General features: G+C 39.2%; 1 protein-coding gene across 1 annotated transcript in view; it reads right to left on the minus strand.

Annotated features, from left to right (window-relative positions):
• Nucleotides 1-25210, minus strand: part of ASB2 (ankyrin repeat and SOCS box containing 2) — a 334037-nt gene that overhangs the window by 33570 nt on the left and 275257 nt on the right. Inside the window, exons 8-9 of the mRNA XM_078660092.1 lie at nucleotides 22136-22706; nucleotides 5767-5920 (exon numbers count right to left, since the gene is read on the minus strand). Of these exons, the coding sequence (XP_078516218.1) occupies nucleotides 5767-5920; nucleotides 22136-22706 (725 nt within the window). The remainder of the gene's footprint in view (nucleotides 1-5766; nucleotides 5921-22135; nucleotides 22707-25210) is intronic.

The following is a 25210-nucleotide window of genomic DNA, read 5'->3' on the forward strand; positions in this document are numbered from 1 at the left end:
AAGCGACTTGGGCTAAATTTATATAGTCAAAACAACAGTGGTCTTTGGTTCAAAATCATTAAAAGAAATATTAGTATAATAAAAGTTTTAATAATAGCTTGATTCCTACTTTTGGGATAATAGATTGCTGCCTAACTATAGAACATTATCGCTTTTTCACTCAAGTAGACTGATCATTTTAGATGGCCACGGTTGTTTTCCCAGAAACTGACCTAATTCTGGACTTGAAGATTGGCTTCATGACCGGTCACTATTCTCTTTTGCTGTGTCTTGGCAATCACTGCAGGGACTCTAAATCCGGGCTTCCATCTATTTGTCATGCTATTATCCCCTTTTATACATCTGACTCTCAGGCTCTCCATACTGTTTGAGCCCTGATTATGATCCCTCAATTTAATGGGATTGAAACAGCTTCGATTTTGTAATTTATTTACCCTTATTGCCGTTATATGTTGTACAAGGTCATAACTGATTTACTTGTGTGTGTAATACTTATATTCCATTTAGGAATATTTGTGTGCCATGTATTTTGGTCATCGAACACTTTTTCCTCACAGACATTTTCTTATTATTTCTGTTTAATTAATTTTTTTCACTCATGTTTATGTTTTTCTATCATGTTATTAAGGTGCACATGCATCAAAATAGGCAATTGCGATTCTATAATTGCGATTTTTAAAGAATTGCAGTTATAGAAATGCAAATGCCTAAGCATGTAGGAATCGCAAAAAAATTGCGATTCCTATATATTCCTCGATTGCGACTCGCAATTAAGGATTGGCTTCCCATTCATTACTGTGGGCCAAGAGGCCTAGAGGAATGAATGGGATTTGCATGCGCAATTGCGCAACGGCGTTTGCGAACAGGAAAAAAGCATCGCAAACGGGCGGAACAAGCAATTCCACGTACTGGCTGAATTTCTGTGTGCTCGCAGAGATTTTTTACCGTTTTGCGGAGCTTTGCGTAGCACGACTACACAAATTCCGCCCACCCCTACTTTTTACTGCATGTTATTTTAAAAAGCCTGCTCACTACAAACAAATATAAAAAAAACAGCCAGAATATTCTGTGTGGCGCATAAGGAAAAGAAGTGAAACATCCCAGCTTATTGTTTTGAAATGGAGTCTTTAGCTGAATGGACTGGATATTTGTACTTTCATATGAATTTCTTAAATATGCAACATCACATATCCTCAAAAATGAAACACAAGATGTTTTCAAAATAATTGAGCTTTCCATTATGCAGAGTTTTTACCTCAATGAAGCCAATCAATTAAATGAGACAAGTGCTATAATGGTACATAGGTGAATACAGCTAACTGGCATGAAATCTCCATATAATAGTTTTGCATGGGGAACAGTTTACTGTCTGCTCTTAAAAAAGACCCAATTAACATAAGTGGGGACTTTCTTACCAAATACAAACTTTCAGTTGTTGGTGATGGAGCATCAGTAATGTTTAGCTACAATAGTTGCGCAATAAAATGGTTGTAAGAAACCATTTAGATGGAAATAAGTGTTAAAAATAAGGAGTAATAAAGAGGATGGACACAGAGAGCTATAGAGGCATTCGAAAGAAGCCAAGATACCCAAATGAGAGACAGTAAATTGAAGATGTGGTTTGATAATTTTTACGAGACCCCATCCAGGTCTATTAAGGCACTCATTGCAGATGACATGCAACTCAGCCAGTCTAAGCTTGTTCAAGAAAAGTCTTTACCATTTGCGAAGACTCCAGAATGCAACGGTGAGACTAGTGATCAATCTGAAAAAATGTGACCCTGTGACTTCTTACTGTAACCAGCTTCATTGGCTCCATGTTAGACAAATGTAATTTACATCTGCATGCCTAAAGTACAAAGTATATTATCGCACAAAGCATCCATTCTGTTCTGAAAAGTTCTGAGAATATATTCCAAATTGTCATTTGATATCATCTTAGCACCATACAATTAAACTAAATAATATTGTCCTTAGAAGGCACTATGAAATTGACAGTTGTAGATGAAATGTCAAAAAAATACAAGGGTAACCATGAAATTGCAAGCGACTTGGGCTAAATTTATATAGTCAAAACAACAGTGGTCTTTGGTTCAAAATCATTAAAAGAAATATTAGTATAATAAAAGTTTTAATAATAGCTTGATTCCTACTTTTGGGATAATAGATTGCTGCCTAACTATAGATCATTATCGCTTTTTTACTCAAGTAGACTGATCATTTTAGATGGCCACGGTTGTGTTCCCAGAAACTGACTTAATTCTGGACTTGAAGATTGGCTTCATGACCGGTCACTATTATCTTTTGCTGTGTCTCGGCAATCACTGCAGGAACCCTAAATCTGGGGTTCCACCATTTTGTCATGCTAGTATCCCCTTTTATACATCTCACTCGCAGGCTCTCCATACTGTTTGAGCCCTGATTATGATCCCTCAATTTAATGGGATTGAAACAACTTCGATTTTGTAATTTATTTACCCTTATTGCCGTTATATGTTGTACAAGGTCATAACTGATTTACTTGTGTGTGTAATACTTATATTCCATTTAGGAATATTTGTGTGCCATGTATTTTGGGCACTAACACATTTTCCTCACAGACTCTTTCTTATTATTTCTGTTTAATTATTTTTTTAACTCATGTTTATGTTTTTCTATCATGTTATTAAGGTGCACATGCATCAAAATAGGCAATTGCGATTCTATATTTGTGATTTTTAAAGAATTGCAATTATAGAAATGCAATTGCCTAAGCATGTAGGAATCGCAAAAAAATTGCGATTCCTACTCATTTCTCGATTGCAACTCACAAATTGCGACTCGCAATTAAGGATTGGCTTCCCATTCATTCCTGTGGGCCTAGAGGCCTAGAGGAATGAATGGGATTTGCATGCGTAATTTGTGAGCACCCAATAGGTACATGTAAATTGCGCAAGCAATTTCAAGGGTGCGAAATGGACACCCTGTTGCACCCCTGAAATTTTCATTTTACCACATGTTGTGCACACACATGCCCCAAGGGCATGTCTGTGTCTAACATGGGACTTTGATCTAATGTTGGACTAATGGGACTAACATGGGAGTTTAAAAAATGCACTTTAGTGCATTTTTCAAAGAAATCGCAAATTACCATCAACTCGAGATTGACGGTAAATTGGGAATCCTTTGTGCGAAATGGCAATTTATTTATTTATTTATGATGCATCCCAAATGCAAAAATACCGGTCGCAAAGGGGCAGGTGCTGCGAATCTGCCCGTTTGCGACCGGTTTTTAGATTGATGCAAGTGGCCCTAATTCTTTATTATACGCATATTTCTTGTTATTATTCCTTGGTTGTTTTGACTAGATGTAGATGAAAAGCACACTTATACAGAACATTTTACAAACTTTACATATTTAACCCAAGGGAAAGGTGAACTCTCTGATAGGACAGCAGCTCACTGGATTCCATATACAATGTCAAGAATCAAAGGTATTGAGAGAACCTCAGGAGGAAACTAGCGATAGTGCAAGTTCCCCTATAAATGGAACAAAATATTTCCAAAAAGAACCAGGGCTTTGGTTCTCAGAAACTATCAACAAGAGTTGACTCCCATCAATAGCGCAACAGTGCAGTTGTCCCATAGAAAGAAATGCAACGAGACTGTGAATAAACTGTTTCATGACAAGGGATTGGAATTTACTTAATAAAGTGATTATTAAACCATGCAGAAGTAGGTGAGAATAACAAATATTGAGACAGACACTAGAGGATCCATGTATGTTGCCAACATTATCCACAAATGGAATTGATCATGAATCTAAAGAACCCTGTGGTCCAGGGTATGAAGTGCAATCGAAAGACACGTGTTTCAGGATCCCTTGATATTGATTTGCTTGACAAGTGTGTAAAGGCAATATTGAAATGCACACATGTGGGAAAGGCTTCCATTGACTATGCAGTTGAAGTTTATTTCCACAGAATCCCATTTTACAGAACCAGTAAAATCAGCCCCTATAAAGCAACACTGGATGCACTATCCATTGAAGTAACGAATCCTTTTATTTGTAAAAGCATTTACTCATTCATTCATGTATTCCCTGTTTTAGACACTCAAAAACACATATTGAAAAATTCAAGTGGTTGTACTTGGAGATTCTACCTGTAAATGCCATGTGGAAAAATAGAGGGGCATATTATCAAGGGGGTTTATCTCCGCTTTTTTGGCTTTAAAAGCCAAGAAAGTAGAGATAAAATTATCTCCCTATTACCTAGCTGTCGCTAACACCAGTTAGCGACAGCTAGTAGGAGATAGCGACCATCTTGGGCCCCACTTTGCATGTCAGTGATATTTATCACTAATGACATGCAAAGTGGGCGTGCCAAGATGTTAGCGACTGGAAACAGTCGCTAACATCGCTATCTCCTATTACCAACTTTTGGAGATATTCGCGCTAAGCGCGAATATCTCCAAAAGCTAACACCTGCCCTGAGCAGTACTTAGCAATGTTATCCAATGGGAGGTGGATAACATGGCTAAGAGCATTAGCTCGGTAATGCATGAATATCGCTGACTTTTCAGCGATATTCATGCATTGCGGCCCTTTTTTATCGCATTAGCGAAAAAACCTTGGTAATACCAAGGTTTATCTGCGATAAAAATCACCGCAGCTCAGCGGTAAAATTTTGTCTCTAACCAAGCAATAGCGATAATTATCGCTATTGCTTGGTAATATGCCCCAGAGTGACTTAAACCAGTTGCTTCTGACAAAACTGTCCCAAGGCTGAGGTCAGGGTTTACAAACGAAATACTACAGTAGGAACAACATCAGTGTAGAAGGAGCTATGGGGCATATTACCAAGCAATAGCGATAATTATCGCTATTGCTTGGTTAGAGACAAAATTTTACAGCTGAGCTGCGGCGATTTTTATCGCAAATAAACCTTGGTATTACCAAGGTTTATCGCAAATGCGATAAAAATCGGCCGCAATGCATGAATATCGCTGAAAAGTCAGCGATATTCATGCATTACCGAGCTAATGCTCTTAGCCATGTTATCCACCTCCCATTGGATAACATGGCTAAGAACTGCTCAGGGCAGGTGTTAGCTTTTGGAGATATTCGCGCTTAGCGCGAATATCTCCAAAAGTTGGTAATAGGAGATAGCGATGTTAGCGACTGTTTCCAGTCGCTGACATCTTGGCACGCCCACTTTGCATGTCATTAGTGATAAATATCACTGACATGCAAAGTGGGGCCCAAGATGGTCGCTATCTCCTACTAGCTGTCGTTAACTGGTGTTAGCGACAGCTAGGTAATAGGGAGATAATTTTATCTCTGCTTGCTTGGCTTTTAAAGCCAAAAAACCGGAGATAACCCCCCTTGATAATATGCCCCTATATCTTTAACTGCTTCGCAAATAATTGTGGAAGTGTCAATTACCTACAAAATAATTTTGGTAGGAAATGTTTTAACAAATCATTATTTACAATGCCTTATAACACTGAGCTTTTTCCCCACTCTGCTATGGAGCACTAAAAAAGACACAATTATTTTTTCAGCTATAGTGTAGCAAATGTTGTCTCAATGCAACATCCAACTAAACAATTTCTTTTCCAAAATAATTTGTGGTCAACAAAAACATTTTGAAGTGTGTTCCTTGACAGTGCTTGTATCTTATTATTTGTGCTCCAATGCATAGAGGTTGTAAGACATAGGTAAATGTCAGGATGCACAGGACATTAAGTATGTCAACACATTTTTCGCATCACAAGATATCTTACCTGCTTTTGATTTAATGATGTCCCAGTCCTCATAGCTGTCCAAGTGATCTGTCAGTCTAGAGCAGAGCTGCACATTGCCGACATAATCCAAAAGCACATCAATGATAGGGCCAGCCCATCGACTCATTTCAGGCGTGGACACCACTTCACAAAACTGAAACAAATCCATAAACACACAGAATAAGCTCTGAAGAAAAAGCCACTTATTTGTGATACAGCTATGTAGAATGTACAATTCTTTACTGGATATACTGCCTATTATTACACCTCTCGGAGGGCCACCATCACAAAGATTCTTCTGTGACTTATTCATAAATTTCAAGAGAAACTCATGCATATTCAAGGAGAAAGCTATGTGAATCTGGCCCAAAGTAGGCCCAGGCAAAATGTAAATTATGCCAGCATAATACATATAGTTTTGCGAATTTCATGTTCAACTTGTTAGGTAAATTTCTCGAAATTACATCATTATTCCAAATCACGTAATTAAAATGCAATGCGAAGCAAAATTATGGTGACTGAGTGCTGTAACAATGCTCACAACCAGAATGTGTGTCATTGTTGTTCGCTGCAATTGTCTATTTCGGGCTATTATTTAAGTGCAAAATGGGCCCTCGTGTCAAGGAAATTCTGAGAGGATACATTTTGCGCTAGAATATAACACCAAAGGGCAGATTAGCATTTCACATAGTTACGAGAAATTTCATAACAATTCCCTAACATTTTGCGCAATAAAACACATTTTGCACATCGATAGTCCAAAGTAACAACTGCTAGGAAAACGTATCTAAAACAACCTCTTCAACCAAGCTCAAGGAAATTATATTGGAGTGGCTTTAGCTGTGACATCTAAAATAAATTTATATTGACTTTGATAAAAAATAGTTATAAAAATAAAAGTTTTTCCAGTGGCAAAAATAGACCCAATAAAACACCGTTCAAATTACTAACTTAAAAGGAGAAGACTAATATAATCTGAGGAAAGTTGATTTACAAGCTCCTGTAGAAATATTATTATTTACGTAAAATCGACTTAATTAACTAATTTTACCCTATCATTCGAAAATTAGCGCTGTACTAAAACATGCCGAAGATTGAGAAAAAGCTTGGAGGGCATTCTAAAACATTCAGCTATATTCCTCTGCCTGTAATGTAATTTATGGGGAACAAGACAGGAACAAATTACAAATTCCATATGACACCCTGTGATTAAACAACTGAAAGCTACACATTGGATAACACGGTGACCTCAAGTCTATCATAGCCCAGAGGTGAGGGCTGCTTATGACATTTCAGCAATCAATTCTCTGTTGAATGGAAAGCCATGTTCTCCATTTAGGTAGACACATAGAGAAATGTCCTTAATTTTCTTTGAGTATTGCTCATTACCTAGGATTACAAATGTAATTGTTTGCACAGATTCCTGCGCTGAAGAGTTAGAGTTCCTGGGTGGATTGTTGTTACAGATTTGGAGATGATCTTGCCTGATTTGTAATAATCTTGCCATGTGCGTCAGTTTTTTCAAAATATTTGGCCATCAACCATCAGCCACTTTCACTGCCAAATGCCCGTTAAGAAAAATAGTATAAAAACAAAAGCCACATTTATCTTCCTTGTGGGTTAGTGATTTTCTATGGGAGACCATTAACCTCACACAGAGTTTGCTGGAGAGAATTTGCCTTGCAGAGAAGTATTCCAGAAATAATTTCAAATTGGGAAATTAACTTTTAATTATCTTGGAATATTTGGCTTTAGTAGTTAAAAAATACCCTAGAATTGATAAGATTTGTCGAATTCTTGTTTTTTTCAAAAAGTAAGGCAGAGATCAAAGATTCTTGCACCAAGATATCAAAGATTATGATATGTTCTATGAATGTGCACTCAAAGTACAAGTGGTTGTTAGTAAGGAACATATATATTGTTATGACAGGAACCATAGAATAATAATTAATTTTAATTATTTTTTCAGTTTTATAAGGGACAGTTTAGAATTTAAACAGTAATCTGTATCAGAAGGCGTTTAAATCTTGTGGTAGTTATCTTGCCACTAGAGAGGGAGGGTATTGAGCTTCATACCAAGATCAAAGAGAGTTGGTTACACAGAGATATCTTTTAGGTATACCCTTTATAACTGAGATTAAGTGCATACCATTAATGACAAATTACTGAAATATCTTTTATAATCCTTCAATACCCATCTGACCTGCAGACGTCAGTGCCCAGCAGAGTGTTCATCACTCCTGTTGAATCAAGAGTACCAGATCAGGGCTTTCTGACACATTGCCTAGCCCACGTTACAATCTAGCCTAAGCATTGGATTTTGGCACTATTCATTTTCAGATTTTTTTAAACCTTAACCAAACTCATCAGGAGGTCAGTTCTGTAAAATCAGAATTAAAAGCAGTTGAACAAGAGGACAGGACTGTTCAAGGAATGGAAAGTTAGGATGCTAGTCAGGTGCCTTTTCCTTCAGAACCAAAAGATGCTTCGGCATTACCATCTCCATGATTAGACACCAAGACAGAATGTATTATATATTAGAGTGTATTAAAGCCACCTGCCGACAAGCCGAAAGAGCATGGAGGAAGAATTATGATAAAGACCTGAAAGTATGCTATCTGGCCAAGGTAAAGACATACCATAGAGCTGTCTGCCGGGCCCGAGCCGACTACTATGCACGGGAGTTCCAGGCGAGTTCTAACCCGTCCAAACTGGTCTTTAAAGTCTTGAAGGAGCTCACAGTGAACAGACTTCCTATTACGAAGATCTGTTCCCTTGCCCACTGTGAGTCGTTAGCCAGCTTCTTTGTGGAAAAAGTAAATGCCATCTATCGCTCTTTTCCTAAAGTTGACCCTGAAAGTACGACCTTGACATTGCGTACTTCTCAGTGCTTGGCCTCTCTCTCTATACCATCGGAGCAGGAGTTTAATCTCCTAGCGGCCAAGGTCAAGTCTGGCTCTCCGGATGACCCTTTGAGACCTGCCCAGTTTATGGACTCGGCGTCCTTCTTCCTTCCTCCTATCCGCCATCTGGTGGAGCAATCCCTTACCATCGGTACAGTTCCAGCAAGTTGGAAGGCTGCCTGTGTTATGCCCATTATAAAAAAGCCTGGATTGGATCCGTTGAAGCCGGAGAGTTATCGACCCATCTCCCTTCTTCCCTGGGTGGCAAAGATTACAGAGGCCCATGTGAATAACATCTTAACAAACCATCTGGCATCTGCACATCTACTAGATCCCACTCAGAATGGCTTTAGACCTGGACATAGTACAGAGACGGCACTTCTATTCATGGTCGAACACCTCCGCTCTGTACTAGATGCAGGTCAAACGGCGGCACTGGTCCTTTTGGACCTTAGTGCTGCTTTGACACTGTATCTCACACCATTCTTATTCGAAGGCTTAGTGAGGCAGGTATTTCAGGCAGGGCGTTGGATTGGTTTCAATCGTTCCTTTCGGAACGATCCTTTCAGGTTGTGGTGCCACCGTTCAGATCCAAGCCCCACGCTATCACTCAAGGAGTCCCCCAAGGTTCCGCGTTAAGCCCCACTCTCTTCAACCTCTACGTTCAACCTTTGGCGGAGGTTGCGAAGAGTTGGGGTCTCACTATTGTATCATACGCCGATGATACCCAGTTGGCGGTGGCTCTTAATGGGGACTCTGACCAACTGGCATCAAGCTTTGCGGATGGTTTGAGGGCCGTTGCTAGTTGGCTTACGGCCAACTGTTTACAACTCAACGCCCTCAAAACTGAGGTGATGGTGTTGGGGAAACATCCTGATCTGTGGGGTGCTAGCTGGTGGCCTGAGGAGCTGGGACCTCCCCCAAAACCTGTCTCTGAACTTAAAAATCTTGGCGTCTGGTTGGATTCCAAACTAACCTTCTCGTTCCACACTAAGAAGGTGGCATCCATGTGCTTCGGCATTCTACGTGGCTTGAGGCCTATCCTCAAATTTTTCGATGCCCCCACCCTCCAGATGGTGATCCAAGCTAGCGTATTATCGAGGCTCGACTACGCGAGCTCACTGTTCTTGGGCGCCAACCAGGCGGAAGTCTTGCGACTTCAACGGGTGCAGAACGCGGCAGCTAGGGCCCTTGTGGGCCTGCCGCGTTTCTGCTCAGCCCGCAGTACAATCTTCAATTTGCACTGGCTGCCAGTAATCAGGCGCATAGAGTTCAAGTCCCTCTGCTTTGCTTTTAAAATTCTTAAATCTGACACCCCCATCATCCTTCAGCACCTTCTGTCTCTGTACACCCCTTCGCGTAGCCTTCGTTCTGCCGGCCAAAATTTGGCACTTGTCCCCCGCTTTCAAAAATGTAGATTGGGTGGCCGATCATTTACGGTCTTAGCCTCTAAACTATGGAACGCACTTCCTGCCTACATTCGCTCTTTGGATGACCTTCTTGCTTTTAGAAAAGCTGTAAAAACCCATTTTTTTCCTTTGTCTTATTCCCTACTCTTTCTGTGTTGTTAGTTATGTTACCTTTTCAGATACAGCGCCGGGACGCCCCTTAGCTGGGGCAGCTGTGCGCTTAAAAAATCCAAATAACATAACATAACATAACAAAACCTAACCTAAATTGCTTCCTTGTGCAAGGCGGAGAATGAAGCACAGAGCCAGGTTTCATAAATGTGACCTGCTGCTGCTGTCATCCCCTGCTTTGGTGTTCTATAAAGCATACCTTGGGCCATGTACAACCTTTGCACAACAGTGCAGAGGAGTGTACAACTTTTCTAGCACAGGATTTCAACTGGATGCTTACCATTCCAGTACAAAATCTTATGCCTAGACAAATTATGAAACATTTCAAACATTGTAAATATCTGTACACTATAGTGCACATGCAATGTGTGGAATGTTTGGCAAAATGAAAACATTTCCTTTTATCAGTGCCTGCTTGAGGGAGTTTTTGTTGTTGCTGCAAAGCCCAGTCTGGCTACATTGATAGTTCAGGCTGTGTATCAAAAAGTATGGGTGATCCACTCAGGTTTCACCCAAGCAATGCCCCATTGACAAACATGTGTGCAAAGCAACAAAAAACACTATTTGTGCTGAGAAAAGGATACCTCTCTGGAGAATAATAAATGCTGTGTAACAATATGCACCGCTTTGCATCACTTTGCGTCACTTTGAGCCAGCTAAATGTCTTTTTAAATGTGGGCCCCTTTCTCTTGCACATTCTTATTAAGTAGTGAATCCTACCACATTCAATGCCCATTTGGAAACATATTGTGTCTGGTCAGTGGTGAGCTTGGTGAGGGGGGCAAGAGTGCACCCCTTCCATTGGGTCCAGAGAACAAGGTTAGTGCTTTCTGACACACTTGTGCTGAAGTAATACCCATCTCAGTCTCTGAAATTCCACTTTCTTGTTTGGTCTTGCCCCTTGTGCCAACAAAGGTCGATGGGTCAGATGGACTATTTACTGCTCACAAAATATTGGTTGCAATTTGTGACAGTATTTCTGCAAACAGTGAAATACATTTCCAAACGTACCTATTTATAAATAGATTGCTTGGAACAATTCTGATTCTGAGTGGGTCGCAATCCAGCCTACCTCATTAATATTCAGGAGGTAGACAACAAATGCGACTTACTTTGATTGGAGTTAATCACAGGGATGGTAGCCTGCCTGGGTCAGCAGACCATCATGTCTGTGATTGCATTTCAATAGAGTAACCTTTTTTTTAAAATACAGCCTGTATACCTGAAAAGAAAGGGGATGCATTTGAAGGGAAAGTTTTCTTTGTTTGTTTGTTTGAGAGTTGGCAGTTGTCCTATGAACCACTGCCAACCCCCTAACACATGTCCCTGATATTTTGCAGCAGCAGTCATTGTTGCATTGCCCGTACCATACACTTTACTGTTAATTTTCCGAAGGGATCTAAACATTCTACTCGTACATCAAAATAATATTTCTCATATGTGGCATTCTATGCCTACAAAGCCATCACAAGGGCTATTTTTACAAGCTACTCATGTACCTTCATAACGTATAGATGTATTAGTATTGTACTGAGGTACATTATTACGAATGCATTTTAGAGCTCCTGGCATATGAGTTATTTGACTGTAATCGTTGTCAGCATAATTCAAAGTCTAAAATAGCAAAAGTCTATTTTTTTCTTATACACTGTTTTCCGCCCATGCATCCCATGAATCTCATTCTTTCATTCTAAATTGTAAACTCCTTGAAATTCTGTTTCAGAAGATACAGTCACCCCTTGTAGCTTATCTAATAACTCCTCAATTAACTATAAATTGTAACAATGTTTTACTGTAATACCATTGTAGCCTGGTTGCCAAATTCAGAGATTTTTAAACACCTTTCTGTTTCTTTACATAAGGGATTGGGCAACAACAGGAAATTTAATAGGACTTAATAAAAACCTTTATGATTTTCATTCCCAATGTTCTGCTTCAATATTTTCTGGTACTTGAAGATCAGTGTACAAACTTGTCAATAGGGTAAATTGTTTTATGCATAACATGTATTAAACAGTCATAATGGTGACTTTGGGGCAATGTCTCGGATACCTTAGAACTTTATACAAGAGGAAAGTCATCACATTCATCAAGAAAACTGCTATAGTAACTCCCAAGCTTTCCCCATACATTCATGGTATGCGACTAGACAGGGAACTACACTCGTCCTGTCATCACTTTATATAATTATTGTTTTACTACACTCAAGTTCTTCCAAAGTATTTAATAGTTCATGAATTATAGGCCAGCATTTCTAAGAGCTGCATCAAACGATGGAGCGTAGATTATATCAAGTTGGGTAATATCAGTGAGCTGACAGTATTGCTTCTAGCTTCAACTGTGCAACACAAATAATCTCACATAGACATATATATGATCTAATGAGAGTCATGACGCAGTACTAAAAAATGTACACAAGAGGAATCTATTGGTCGGCAAGTCAGGCCTTTAATTCACTGGCTAATGAGTTTAATGGCACTAAACACACACATGCAGTCTATCTTACTCCTGTTTATAGTCTACAAGTACCAGTACCAAAGAGCCAACTATCGCAAGATATTACATCACAACAAAGTATATCAGATACACCATGGCAATATGGATTCATAAAACTGAACAAAGCTCTCCCTTTGGCACCCCATTAACCATTGTAATTTTATAAGTCTGGCCTCAATATTTGTCTACTGGCTTGCATGAAAATTAAACAGAGAGACCATGGTTAGGATCTTAAAACCACTTACAGCTCTAGCCCAAATAAATAATTTAACCTGCAGTTAACAGGTTCTAATGAAAAAACTATGGTTAATAGGCGTTCTTCAGAAATAACAGTACATATCTTTTTTCTTTTTAAATGATATTTGCTAATTGAGTAATTACGGTGGAGCTTTTGCACTGTCCGCGTCACTTAGATATGTTTGGAGAGTTCAGTAATAAATTCAGAAGAAAGATGGTTCACTCTAGCATAAGCAAAGGTTAAGAGAATTGTCAATCAATCCTAAAATATGAAAAATGGGCAAACTTTCAAAGAAATAGCGAATAAATCTATGAGGATCTCCTGCGATAGGGTCAATGGGAGAATGTATGTTATTTCTTAACCCCAAAATGTTGACCCAACACCTCACAATTATTGGAGCTTGCTGTCAAAAGTTCCCAAATATGAAGAATTAACTTTTCAAGGTTCAGAGGGGAGTGTCCTTGTGTTACTGAAAAATCTGGGTTCAATAGTCTTTCATAGACCAAATAAGGGTGGCACAGGTTACCCCCTGAATCCAACTTTATTTTGTTTGAGCACACAATTTAACCGGTTTAAAGGAATCCTAGGCACAACATTCTTTTTTGCTACCAGGGCACCAAGAATGTATTGTTTCAGCCTCAAGTGTGAAGCTTCAGGGGGGGGGGGGGGGTTGGTGGTTTTACACCCCCCTATTAAATGTTTTCTGATAAGCAATTGGGCCCAGGTGCTCTCTGAAGGTTAGGGGAGGTTTCTGTTGGATTTCATCAGGAATGTTTTAACATACACACAGACAAAAAAGCACACACACTCCCTCCCTCTCTGGTTTGAAAGTCCTTGAAAATGTTGGTTATTTTATAAAATATTGTCTTTTCCCTTGCTTAGTAGTCGTACAAATCTGTATTCCTCTCCCTTTCCACTGCCCCTACGGCCCCTCTTATCCACCTTGCTTGTTGTATAATGTATTTTAAAGTTTTATGCCAACGAGATTGTTGGAAAATCTAAAGCTCAACCTCCCCCCCCCTAATATTACTGACCAAGCTACACCCGATTAGCCTTTCAGCAGGCAAGATGTGTGTAGGACTTATTCCGTTGCCTTGACGGCACAGATTGTAAACCTCGCCTAACTACCAATTAATAGCTTTGACATATATTTGGTATGGTATCATCTTCAGTTCTGAAGTGAATCCCTCAGAAACAATTTAGTTAACAGGAACTGATTGAGCAAAACAGCTAAGAGCAGCTTAAAATAAACATATGATATGAAAAAGAGTTTTAATGATTTGTTTAGTTGAAATCCAGCATATATTTTCCATGGTGAAAAAAACGAAAAGGAAGTTTTCAGCAGGGAAAATATCCTTACAAGACATTCAGTGAGTTGACATTCTTTAAATTAATATAAAAATTGAACCCAAACAAATCTGGGCATTCATTAACAGCCAGGAAAGTTATACTTATGTAAACAATAATATAATATTCCAATGTTGGGCAATCCATAAAACATAAACAACACCATTCAAAACCATCACTGATGATGCCCACGATTCAGAATTCATAGCAAGGAAAATGTGTTACAGACTATTAACACATTTCAAATTATAGAAGCCTCAGATGGTTTCCAAAACATTTTTGTAAAATCAGACCCAGACTGTAGAACCCAAGACTTATATCCTTGCTCTATAACCTGCCTATTTAACCAGACCATCTCAGACTCATGAAAGGGTTCCCTGCTGCTTAAGGTGCTCAAAAAGATGACTCAGCCCTTTGATCACATTACTGCCCTATTGCCCTACTTGCTGTGAAGGCAAAGGTTTGCGCCCATATTACACTGAATGAACTTGAGGCCTAGGCACAGAACAAAATGCTGACACACTGGGTCAAAGCTACTATGAGCTATTTGTGATCTTTATACTTGAACCTGGCTCAGAGTAGATCTCTGTCAAACTTGAGATCAAAACGTGTGCTTCTAAAAAAAGCCACACACTAATCAGGGACTATTGCAAGAGTATGTTTTAGCACCCCTCGTCTTTAGTCTCCACACTGCTGATCTAACCATGGAATTCCACAGGAACCAAGCCTTCCCACTAAAAACAGAAATAATGAATTTACTAATTTTACAATTTGTGGCTAATACTGTCATTGTAGACCACACTACAATTGACTTACAACACTCCCCGACTGCAGTATTGATATGTAATAAACTTAATGAAATTATCATTCAATGACTTGAAACAAAGGTTCTCAACTTTGGTAGATAGAAATATAAATCTGGAAAATGGGAGCTTGGCAATCTAAAATTATGATGTAAAATCTATTGGTATTTATTTCTGGTTTAGGTATATGATAAGAGGTGCAACCAAAACGGCAATAAGTATTGTTTTCAAAGAACAGTTGCATCTTTAAATGTTCTTCTTAAGCGAATATAGGATACATATTTCAACCCAAATGCCAATTTTATGAGTGACAAGATTAAAACTGATGCTGGCTTTACTGTTTAGATATATGACTATGCTGGGAAAGCTACAGTTATGGGTGGATAGGATCCAATTCCAAATGCATTGCTCCATCATCATGTCAGGAAGACTTCAAACTCCAAAGGAAGTCATTGTCAATTAAGAAGCCATTCATTAAGTAATACTTTAAAGTGAGCATGGGCACTTTTAATGACTAACAGTCCATGTCAGGAGTGAAATATGGGTTACAAGAAGGGAGCAGAAAAAACTTTTAGTCAACCAATTTGGCAAATACTTTGTATGAATTAAATTTGATTGAGCGTTGAGAAACTGGACATAGTTATAGTGCCTTCAAAACACTTTCTTGATTCAATCTAAGATCCAATACTTACAGAGTAGACTATAATGACTTTATTATAAAGAAATATACAAGATACATCTATAAAGGCAATGTATTTGGGAAGTAGCAGGATTATGTTTTTGATACTATCTCGAATACAGTGAAATTTACATCCTTTGAATCCCACTTTATTATTTTGGAAAATCCAGGAAATCGTTCAGAAAATTGAAAAGGCTGAAATCACGATAAAGAAAACATAGCACAGTTTGCATAAGACCTATGTATTTAAAAATTCCTATGCGTCATTGATGGAGTGCAGTTAATCGCTTTGTGGAATGGATTTACAATTTTAATCCACATTGATTAAATTCATGTTGTTAAAAAACTTGTCTAATGTTAAGTCAAGGGGTTAAAAAAGAAATCTTGCGTTTTTCTCTGTGGTGACAGTCTAGTGGCTTGAGGAAAAATTGTCAATGGGGCAATTAAGTTGATCCTAATCTGCATCAATAGGAAATATATCATAATAGTCAGCCAAATCTTTTAAGTAAATATATTTCTGAGTAAGTTTAATTTGTTATTTGGGCTTTTAAACTGATTCTTATTTTTTGTGATCGAGAACCCACTTTTCACAAAAATCAAAAGATTTAGTTGCACCAATTACTTAATGCCTGGCAGTTTCCAAAACAATGAAATGAGAATTTTGAAAAATCAATGATGTACATAAGGATTTGTGACTTCAACAATTAAAAACATAAACATGCATTCACCAATATCATAGTGATGCATTAATTGACAATCGGAACCCAGTGGATAACATCCCCTAATTTAATTTCTGGCAACTCAGCAAGTTTTGAGTTTATTATCACAAATTCCGATTTACTGTTTTTAAACAAGAATGTAAATATTTTATCAGCCTTAAAATGACTGCAGCATTTTTTAATTAAAAAGGAAAATGTCCATCACCAAGCACCTATACACATTTAGGCCTGATTTAGAGTTTGGTGGTCAAGGTACTCCACCTCATTTAGAGACAAGCCAATGAAGAAGGGGTACTCCACCTCATTTAGAGACAAGCAAATGAAGAAGGGGCATTCAGCAGAATTCACTTATACCGCCCACCCTGTTTAGGATGGACAATGTAATGTCCTGTTTTTTCTGCCCAAGGCACCAGGTAAAACTTCAGTGATTGTCAGTAAAATACAAATAATGACTCCCAAGCCTTGAGAGAGAACTCACACACAAGCCCTGAAAAAGAACTCTTAAAGTAAAAGGATCATTTGTTGTTTTTCAGAAATGAACAATAGCTTTGGGAGCTTGTTTCTGGAAAAAAAAAGTTTAAAGGTTTTGTGATTGGCTGTCTGACCAATGGCAGTTGTGCACCAAACCTTTTATGCCTTGAATGGGACAACAGTGATGGAAGTTTCTTTTAAGATACAGATATGGCCGCTGTGCTAAATTTCACAGACAAAATCCTGTCAGGGTGGCGGAAAAAATACCTCTGCTATCCCAATGGACAATAAATTGGCCCCTTGATCACACAGGCCTCATGTGCAAATGTGCACTTTGACTAATTTGACACTTAATCCACTGCATCCAGGAGTGCACATATCATAACAGTCTTTATACACAGTGTGAAAATGTAAACTAATGCATTTTTTATGATAGATGTAAAGAATCAGGAGAGAAGATCAATTAAATAGCACAAAAGTGGTTGATGGAAATGCTCGAATAAGTTTGAAAAACTGGAAATAATTCTGGGTTTAAAGGCATTGTTGGTTTCTTGTAACCCTTTTGTTGTAAGCCAAGCATGCTTTGCCTAAGCTTAGTGCCTATGTGTAATGCGTAGGCCATCTAAAAAGTGAATTTGCATTGTCTGCTAGAATCAATTGGAAGACAATGCAGAATAGTATCTGTGACCAGAAGAGGGCCTTAGCATTTAATACAACAGTAATTTCAATATCAAGAGAGAATAAACAAAAACTGGATACTCAGACAGCTACAAAGTGTTAAGTAATTACATCATGTAAAATAAAATGGTCTAGCTTATCCAATCAACGTGCTTTTATTTAGGAATTGTGTCTCTGGAATTGTTTTTGATTCTGGCAAAAGGTTTAAAGGCCTGATCCAAAGTCTGGCAGACAGAGTGCAATGTTGCAAACCCTACGGATTACCATGTCCAGCAAACTCTCAATCTGACTGCCTTGTTTAGTGTAAACCTGGACCAAAAAAACACGCCACGCTACGGCTAGTTCGGCAAGCAGTGGTGTGTGCTTGGTCACACCTGTTTGGGTTGATTTTCAATGTTGGGAGTTTATCCTGAGCTGAAAAATCAATGTGAACAGCACCATGCACATCGCAAGAGGGCACTGCTTCTGTTCTGCCCCTTGAGTAGATTTTCTACTCGAGCGGCAACTTTCTCAACGCAAATGGAAGGTTTCTCAACAAGAGCGTTCGCGACCACCTGCGACCACCCATGTCTACCTGCATTGAGAAATCCGACTGCCCACGTTGAGAAATCTTGCCGGGAGGTGTATTTTTCTCGCTCCCGAACGCCAACTTGATGTTAGGGAGCGCAAGCAAGGAAAAATCTCATCAGAAGTTTTGATTTTCCTCACACGTGCTCGCCAACTTGTTGTTGGGGAGCGCGAGCGAGATAAAAAAACTCAGTTTTTCAGAACTCCCCATGCTGTGCGGAGCGCAGAAAACTCCGCCAACTCTGCAAATGAAACAGAGTTCACTGCCCAGGCTTAATTTAGAGATGGGCAGAATGTAAACTTTTGTCAATGGAGTCCTCGTTGACTCTGTTGATAGAAAGTAGCTTCTGAAGTCATGATGGAGTAGGGGCTGTCAGAGAAAGAGCATTCCCCATCTGCCCAATTTAGGGTGGACAGTAAAATGTACTTTTTTCCTAGTCAAAAAAACAAAGAAAGATGTCCACATGTTGGCAGAAAATTCCCAGAGTATGGGCATCATTATTTGTTTTTTGTTGATCGAACACAACCTCCCACTTCAGGTGGCTACTTCTGAAAAACAAAACAAGTTTAAAAGTTTGGTGAATAATCATCAAAAGGGACAGGGGCCTTCCACCCATTTTTTGTACTTTAAAGGTGAGGACAGCCGGTGGTCATCTCTAAATTTGGTTGATGGTAGTCAATCAGGATGGCAGAGGTAATGTACTCTGCACCTTGACAGACGTAGTGCCAATAGTCAAAACCTAAACCAGGCCCCAAATTCAATAAAATTGTGAAAACTTAAAATAATGTTATGTCGTAAACTCACTTAAATCAAAGCATGTCATTAAAACTTTTGTAAATTGTTTTAATGTTTTTGCCATGCACACCTCCTGATCTATTACTCTTTCTGATAGTAGTTAAAAAAAGTTACAAGTGGTAATTTTGCAGTGATATAATGATAATGATTCTCTCATTAAAAAATCCTTAATTTATGTTACTCATATTAGACCTGTCAGCTTTGGCGTGGTATTCACCCAATTTTTTGCCTAAGTCCCCCATTTTTGCTGATCTCGTTTTTGTCGGCCTTAGGACTCTGTGTAGTTTGCCACTGCTAACCAGTGCTAAAGTATGTGTGCTCATTCTCTTAAACACAGTAACATTGGCTTACATGCATTTGGCACATTTTCTTTACTTGTAAGTCCCTAATAAAGTCAAACTACCTGTACCCAGGGCATGAAAATGAAATACTACTAGTGAGCCTGCAGCAATAATTATGCGACCCACTCAAGTAGCCATGTACACATTTCTCAGGTCTGCCATGCAGCCTGTGTGTGCAGTCTAACCAGCCATTTCGACCTGGCAAAATATTGTTGGGGGATTATATCAAAATGGGGAGAAGGAAGAGTGTGCGATCCCTTCAGCTTCCTTAGTCATACGCAAAAAAATCTTATGGACTTTAAACAGTGCAGAAGCCCCATAACGTCCCTTCCTACGCACGTAAACATTTTTTTAAACAAGCCTGACCCTTCGATATAATAAATTTGTACTTTCCTTGGTTATCCAGGCCTTTTAGAAAGAACATTTTTTCTTCTTTTTTCCTTTTTTCATTACTAAATCACTACTGCACTAACCAATGGTTCACCTCCGGGTGGAGGAAGCACACCAATTAACCCAATGATGATGCTGTCATGTAGCTAGAACCCAAGAAAGGCGGAGAACCAAGATATACCGCCATTCGAGCCTGAGTACGTAAATGAGGATTTTTTATCGGTACACGAACGAAAATTTAAGAAACCCTGGTTACTCAGGACAAGTGATCCTTACCAATTGTGATTAAAATATTTTTTGGGACAGGAATAAACCTTTCTTTTTAATACATATAAGTCACCCCTTGGGTAGGCCCTAGACTAGGCCACAGGGCAGGATGCAATATATTTCAAAAGTTGGACATGTACTTTTAAGTTTTACATTCCTGGTAGTGAAAAACTCTTGAATTAATCTTTTACTTCTTCAAGGCCTTCCTCTACCATAGGATATCATTGGGTTATCTCTTTATATTTAATAAGGGTTGACTTTCAATGGAAAGCAAGTAGGAATGCCCAGTTTATTGTCTAAGGAATTGTATTTTAAAGCCTCTTTAATGGTAAAGTATGCTTGTATGTCCTAAACCTGAAAATGTCACTTTTAGAAAGTTTTGTATGTAAATTATGAATTAATGGCATAAGTAAAAAGGTACAAATTAAAATACCAGGATAAACAGAAGGAATGTGTTTATCTTTAAGCAAGAAATAATTGTGTACTTTTGAACAAGTTGAGGTGTAGGCTATCTTTTAAGTGATAATAGTTAAAACGGCCCTGCCTAACCCTCGTCCCCTGGGGCCTAACTCCCTTTGTTTTTTCAAACTTTTAGAAAGTTGGCATTTGTTTTGCCCAAACCATTTGGTGCCTGCAGTCTGTATCTTGGGTCACATGACTAAGTGTAGCTGTCAGCTTATCTTTGTGTATTGCTCTCAGACATTCAGACAAAGGGGAATAGGTTTTTGCAGGATGAGCCATCTCTGACTTGATGAGGAGAAGGAGCTCTCACCTACCACACTTGCACAACACCTAGGCACACTCACAAAGGGTTTGACATTAATCTTTTGTGACTCCAAACAAGTTGGGGCAAGGGCAGGAAGGCAGGAAATCCCAAGCACCTCTGGGTGTGGAAACCTCCAGAACCTTCTCCTACTTCAAAGTGGGTAACAGGTATAACTATTGGACCCTTAAACTGAACTCTTTAGTATACCTCTGGATCTGTGGAAAACTCAGAAGAACTGCTGTACTGCTATACAAGGACTGCTACTCCTTTGCCCCGCTGCCTGAGTAAGGACTGGACCTGCATCTTGATCCCAGGACCACCAGAGTGACTCCAAGGGCTAATTACCTGGCCTCCTGATCAGAGCCTCAGGTACAGAAAAGGCTTTAACCATCTTAAACCCAGCACCTGGAGTCTGTCTGCTGTGAGTCCTAACCCCAAAGTGCAAGTCCCTTGTCGACAGCATCCTTGACATGAAGCTGGATTTGGCATTGCATCCCACAGATTCTTCAAAACAGCCGGTGCCTAACACATCCTAGACATGGAATCTTCCAATGCTCCGCAATCCAAATTTACAGTACTTTGTTCAGCAGGCCTAATTTGATCAATGTATCTGGCCAACACTTCATCATGGTCAGCTTGAACATGTGACTTTGTCCCAGTCATGTGCAACCAGACGACCATAATTGGCTCTTTGTGCTTCTATGCACTATTTTTACAAAACATTTTGAATTTGCATATCTCCCATTACTGATTGGATTTTTGTTGTTTTTTTCTCAAATATGTATTCAATTGTAGTCTATTTTTCTAAATTGGTTTGGGATTTTTCTTGTGTCTTGTTTTTACTTTATTACTGATTGAAGTACTGCATAAATACTTTTCACATTGCCTTCAAGTTACACATGACTATTTTGTGACAAGCTATCAGAGGGGTACGAAAGGTAAATCTGGGATTTACTTGTATTTCACCCTGACAGAGATTGTGGTTGCAGCTTGAGTAAGGTTCACCCCCTCAACCAGTTACACAAGTTGAAAAATTACATCTTTGAAGGAAAACATGGTATGGTATCTATAGAGCCCACTTCTAATATCTCATTCATCTTTTTCACAACACTCTAAAAATGGTGGTCTCTGTAATCTGCTGCAATCTGATTTGTAGCTGTACATCCACAACTCTTCACAAGTATTAATGGACCAACAGATACGCTACATTGATCCAGAAATTAAAACACAACTACTCAACAATTCAATCAATAACTTTTTCAGAGGTCAATTTGCTTGTGAATGAGTAGCAGAAACAGTTGCCACAATTGCTTTGTTGATGAATTTACCTGTACCGGCCTCCGTGGCGTGTGCTCGGAGTAGACTGGCTGTTCCAACCTGCCCGAGCGGTCCAGTTTGATAGGTGGATGTGGTCCAAGACCATATTCACAGGTAAAACAAGACCTTGCGCTACAGCCAAGATCTAAGATAAATTTCAATAAGCTGAGGTATTTCATAGAAAACATGATAGTGGCAGGAAATGTAGTAGGATGAGAGGAAACATAAGCATTGATATTGGCTCCATGATCGAGCAACAACTGCATTGTCTTCAGGCAGCCATGGCGAATGGAGATCAGCAGTGGGTTGATGATGTCTACATTGGGGTTGGCACCAGCACGCAGAAGCATTTCTGTGGCACGGATGTTGTTGTTGATGACAGCAAAATACAGAACACTGGTCCTTTTGTCTTCATATAGGCAAGAGCGCTCCAGAGACAGGAGAGAGTTCACATCGTAGCCAGCATTGATTAGTTCCTCCAAAACTTCATCGTTATTGCATTCCGCTGCAATGTGAAGCGGGCTAATGCCACTACGCTTGACTCGCACTCGACTAGTGACTGGAATCAACATAGATACGATCCTGCAGGAGGAAAAAGAATATACAGTGCATTTAGAAATCACCAAAGGTACCTTGGGCTCTAAAATATTAAAAGAGAATTGTACATTAATAATGTGTAGGAACTGATTTAAACTACAGTATGTTAGATATGAAGTTTGAGTTGTAAGCAGATGTTGGAAATATACCATGGCTATATGATTGAGTTTGAGCACTGCAATAATTCACCATTTTGCTTACACTCTGAATATGAGAAGCAGATTATTTTATTACCCCTGACCGAGTTGATCAAATTCTTTTTTTTTTTTAGGAAATACAACTCTAGTCAATGTGGTTGAGTTTAATCAAATATGAACTCGAGTTCAGAAGCCCTTCTTTTTGAAGAGAGTTATTATGTTAGCAAACACTTAACAATGTGTGGCGAGGCGACAGCCTCCTCTCACGCAGAGCTATAGAGCAGCCTTGGACCATAGCATGACACGAAAGGGCTCCTCCACATGGCTATCAGCGATGTTGCTATATGGATGCACAGTGGGATAGGAAAATCCTTTTTTTGGCTGACTATCAGTGTTTGAGATTGTGTCTGAACTGGTTGAATAATTTTGGAAAGGAAAACAATTATGGATCAGTAGTTACACAGCTATGGCCCTGAAAAGGGAAGCAAGCTCCCAGTATGCTTGGGGATGTCTTAGCAGGCCCTCTGAGGGGAAGAATTGCCAAGAAAGGAGAGTGGCAAGGTGCACCAGCTGCCATTTTGGTAATCCAGGCAACCAAGGGATAGGGGGAAATGGAGCCACTGTATCTCAAGAGAGGAGAAAACAAATATGTTTAGGAAGAAGAAGGGATGAAACAGGACTAGTGGCAGCAAGTAGAATGGAAGAATGCATTTAGGGCATCCGTAGGAGTGTGTGAAATTCGTTTAATTTGCTTCTTCATACTTACTTAAAATGTTGGCAAAAATAAGTGAAACTAAGTGTAATTACATAAATTGCAAATCTGTCATTTTGTTAACTTAAATTAACTTTAAAATGCATCTTTGCATTATTATTTGATGCAAGGACACATATTGCGCAAAATAATTGTGTAAAATATATAAAAGCACTGTAAACAACAGCTGCCCTTACTCTGCTGTGTGTGTGCATTTGTGGTACATGCAGTAAATTATTACCGTCTATGGGGGTAATCATGCAAAGTGGTGTCATTTTGGCATTTTATGCAACAAGCGCAATGCAAAATTTACAAAATTTAAATTAGCGTGAAAACATTTCCCCCAGGCTAGACGTAAAATTGGAAAGGGGGACGTAGGAGAAAAAGAGAATTTGAGAGGTAAGCATGGAAGAGAGGGTGTGTGGAGAGAAAGGGGCTCTAGGGATCGGCACTAGGTCATGGATAAGTCTAATAGAAAGTGGTTTTTTGTCCCGTTCACCTGCTTTGACTTTAGGAAGGCAGGAGTGCCCATTTCTAGGGTGAAGCAGAAAATGGCTAGTGGTCTATGACAGTGAAGCAAGGTGCAACATCCTCATTGGGAGAAGAAGGGGTGAACATGGAGAGGTTTGACTGATCATGGGTAAAGAGGTGAGAAATCTTGGGGACGAGAACGGAAACCAGTATAAGTTTAAGGTCAAAACGGAGTAAGGAGAAAGGATTGTTGCATTATAGGAATTTGTAAGCAAATTTAATAAGTTAAGGAAACAAAACAAGGAACGGAGCAAGAGAGATAGGTCGATGATCTGCCAGAAGGGCAATGGCATCAGCGTTCAGAAGATGCAATTCGTTTTGCAAGAAGGCAGTGAAGATGGCACTCACTTACAGACAGCTCAAAGGTCAGATTGGGAAGTAAGCCAGATAAAATAGGCAGCTTATAATCGACTAAGAATGAAGTAAATGTGAACGAAAGTGGGAAGGTTTAGCTTTAACAAAATGGATACAAGTTAAGGATATCACAGAGCAATGGCTAGTGCTTTTAATTGAATGATCATATATTGAGTCTAGGTGAGTATAGATTTGTGAAATTAAGGGTGGGTGGATATGATGGCTCTTGGGGCAGTGACTTGGGTTAGATATACTTTAAGCCTCAAAGTGCTCTGTAGGGTGTTTGTTTAGCATGCAAGGCATTAGAACAGAAGAGAGGTATCAGTTTGTAAACAGTGACAAACCACATGAGGAGGGAAGAGTTGTTGAATTTTCAAAGTTTTGGAAGTATGTTGCATTTCAGAAGCAGGAGTACAGAGAGCATCATTACTGAAAAGGATAGTTGTAGTGAAGACATCGCAGAAAAAGGGAGGAGACAGTGGATGACATGCAAGCCCTTACAATGGAAGGGAAGGGTGGCCATGTTGAATATGGTATGACTGCAGTGCTTATTTGTAAAAAAACAAATAAGTGCCAGGGCTCTCGTCGGGAGGCCATTGCAGCTTGCACTACACCTAGCCCCGGCTATGCTGCCAATGATAGTAAAATACAACTATTAACCATCACATTCGCACAAGTGTGACAATTCAGACTATTTCAGGCCCCCAAAGCGAGAA

This window comes from Lissotriton helveticus, chromosome 9 (genome assembly GCF_964261635.1).
Source record: "Lissotriton helveticus chromosome 9, aLisHel1.1, whole genome shotgun sequence".
NCBI lineage: Eukaryota > Metazoa > Chordata > Amphibia > Caudata > Salamandridae > Lissotriton > Lissotriton helveticus.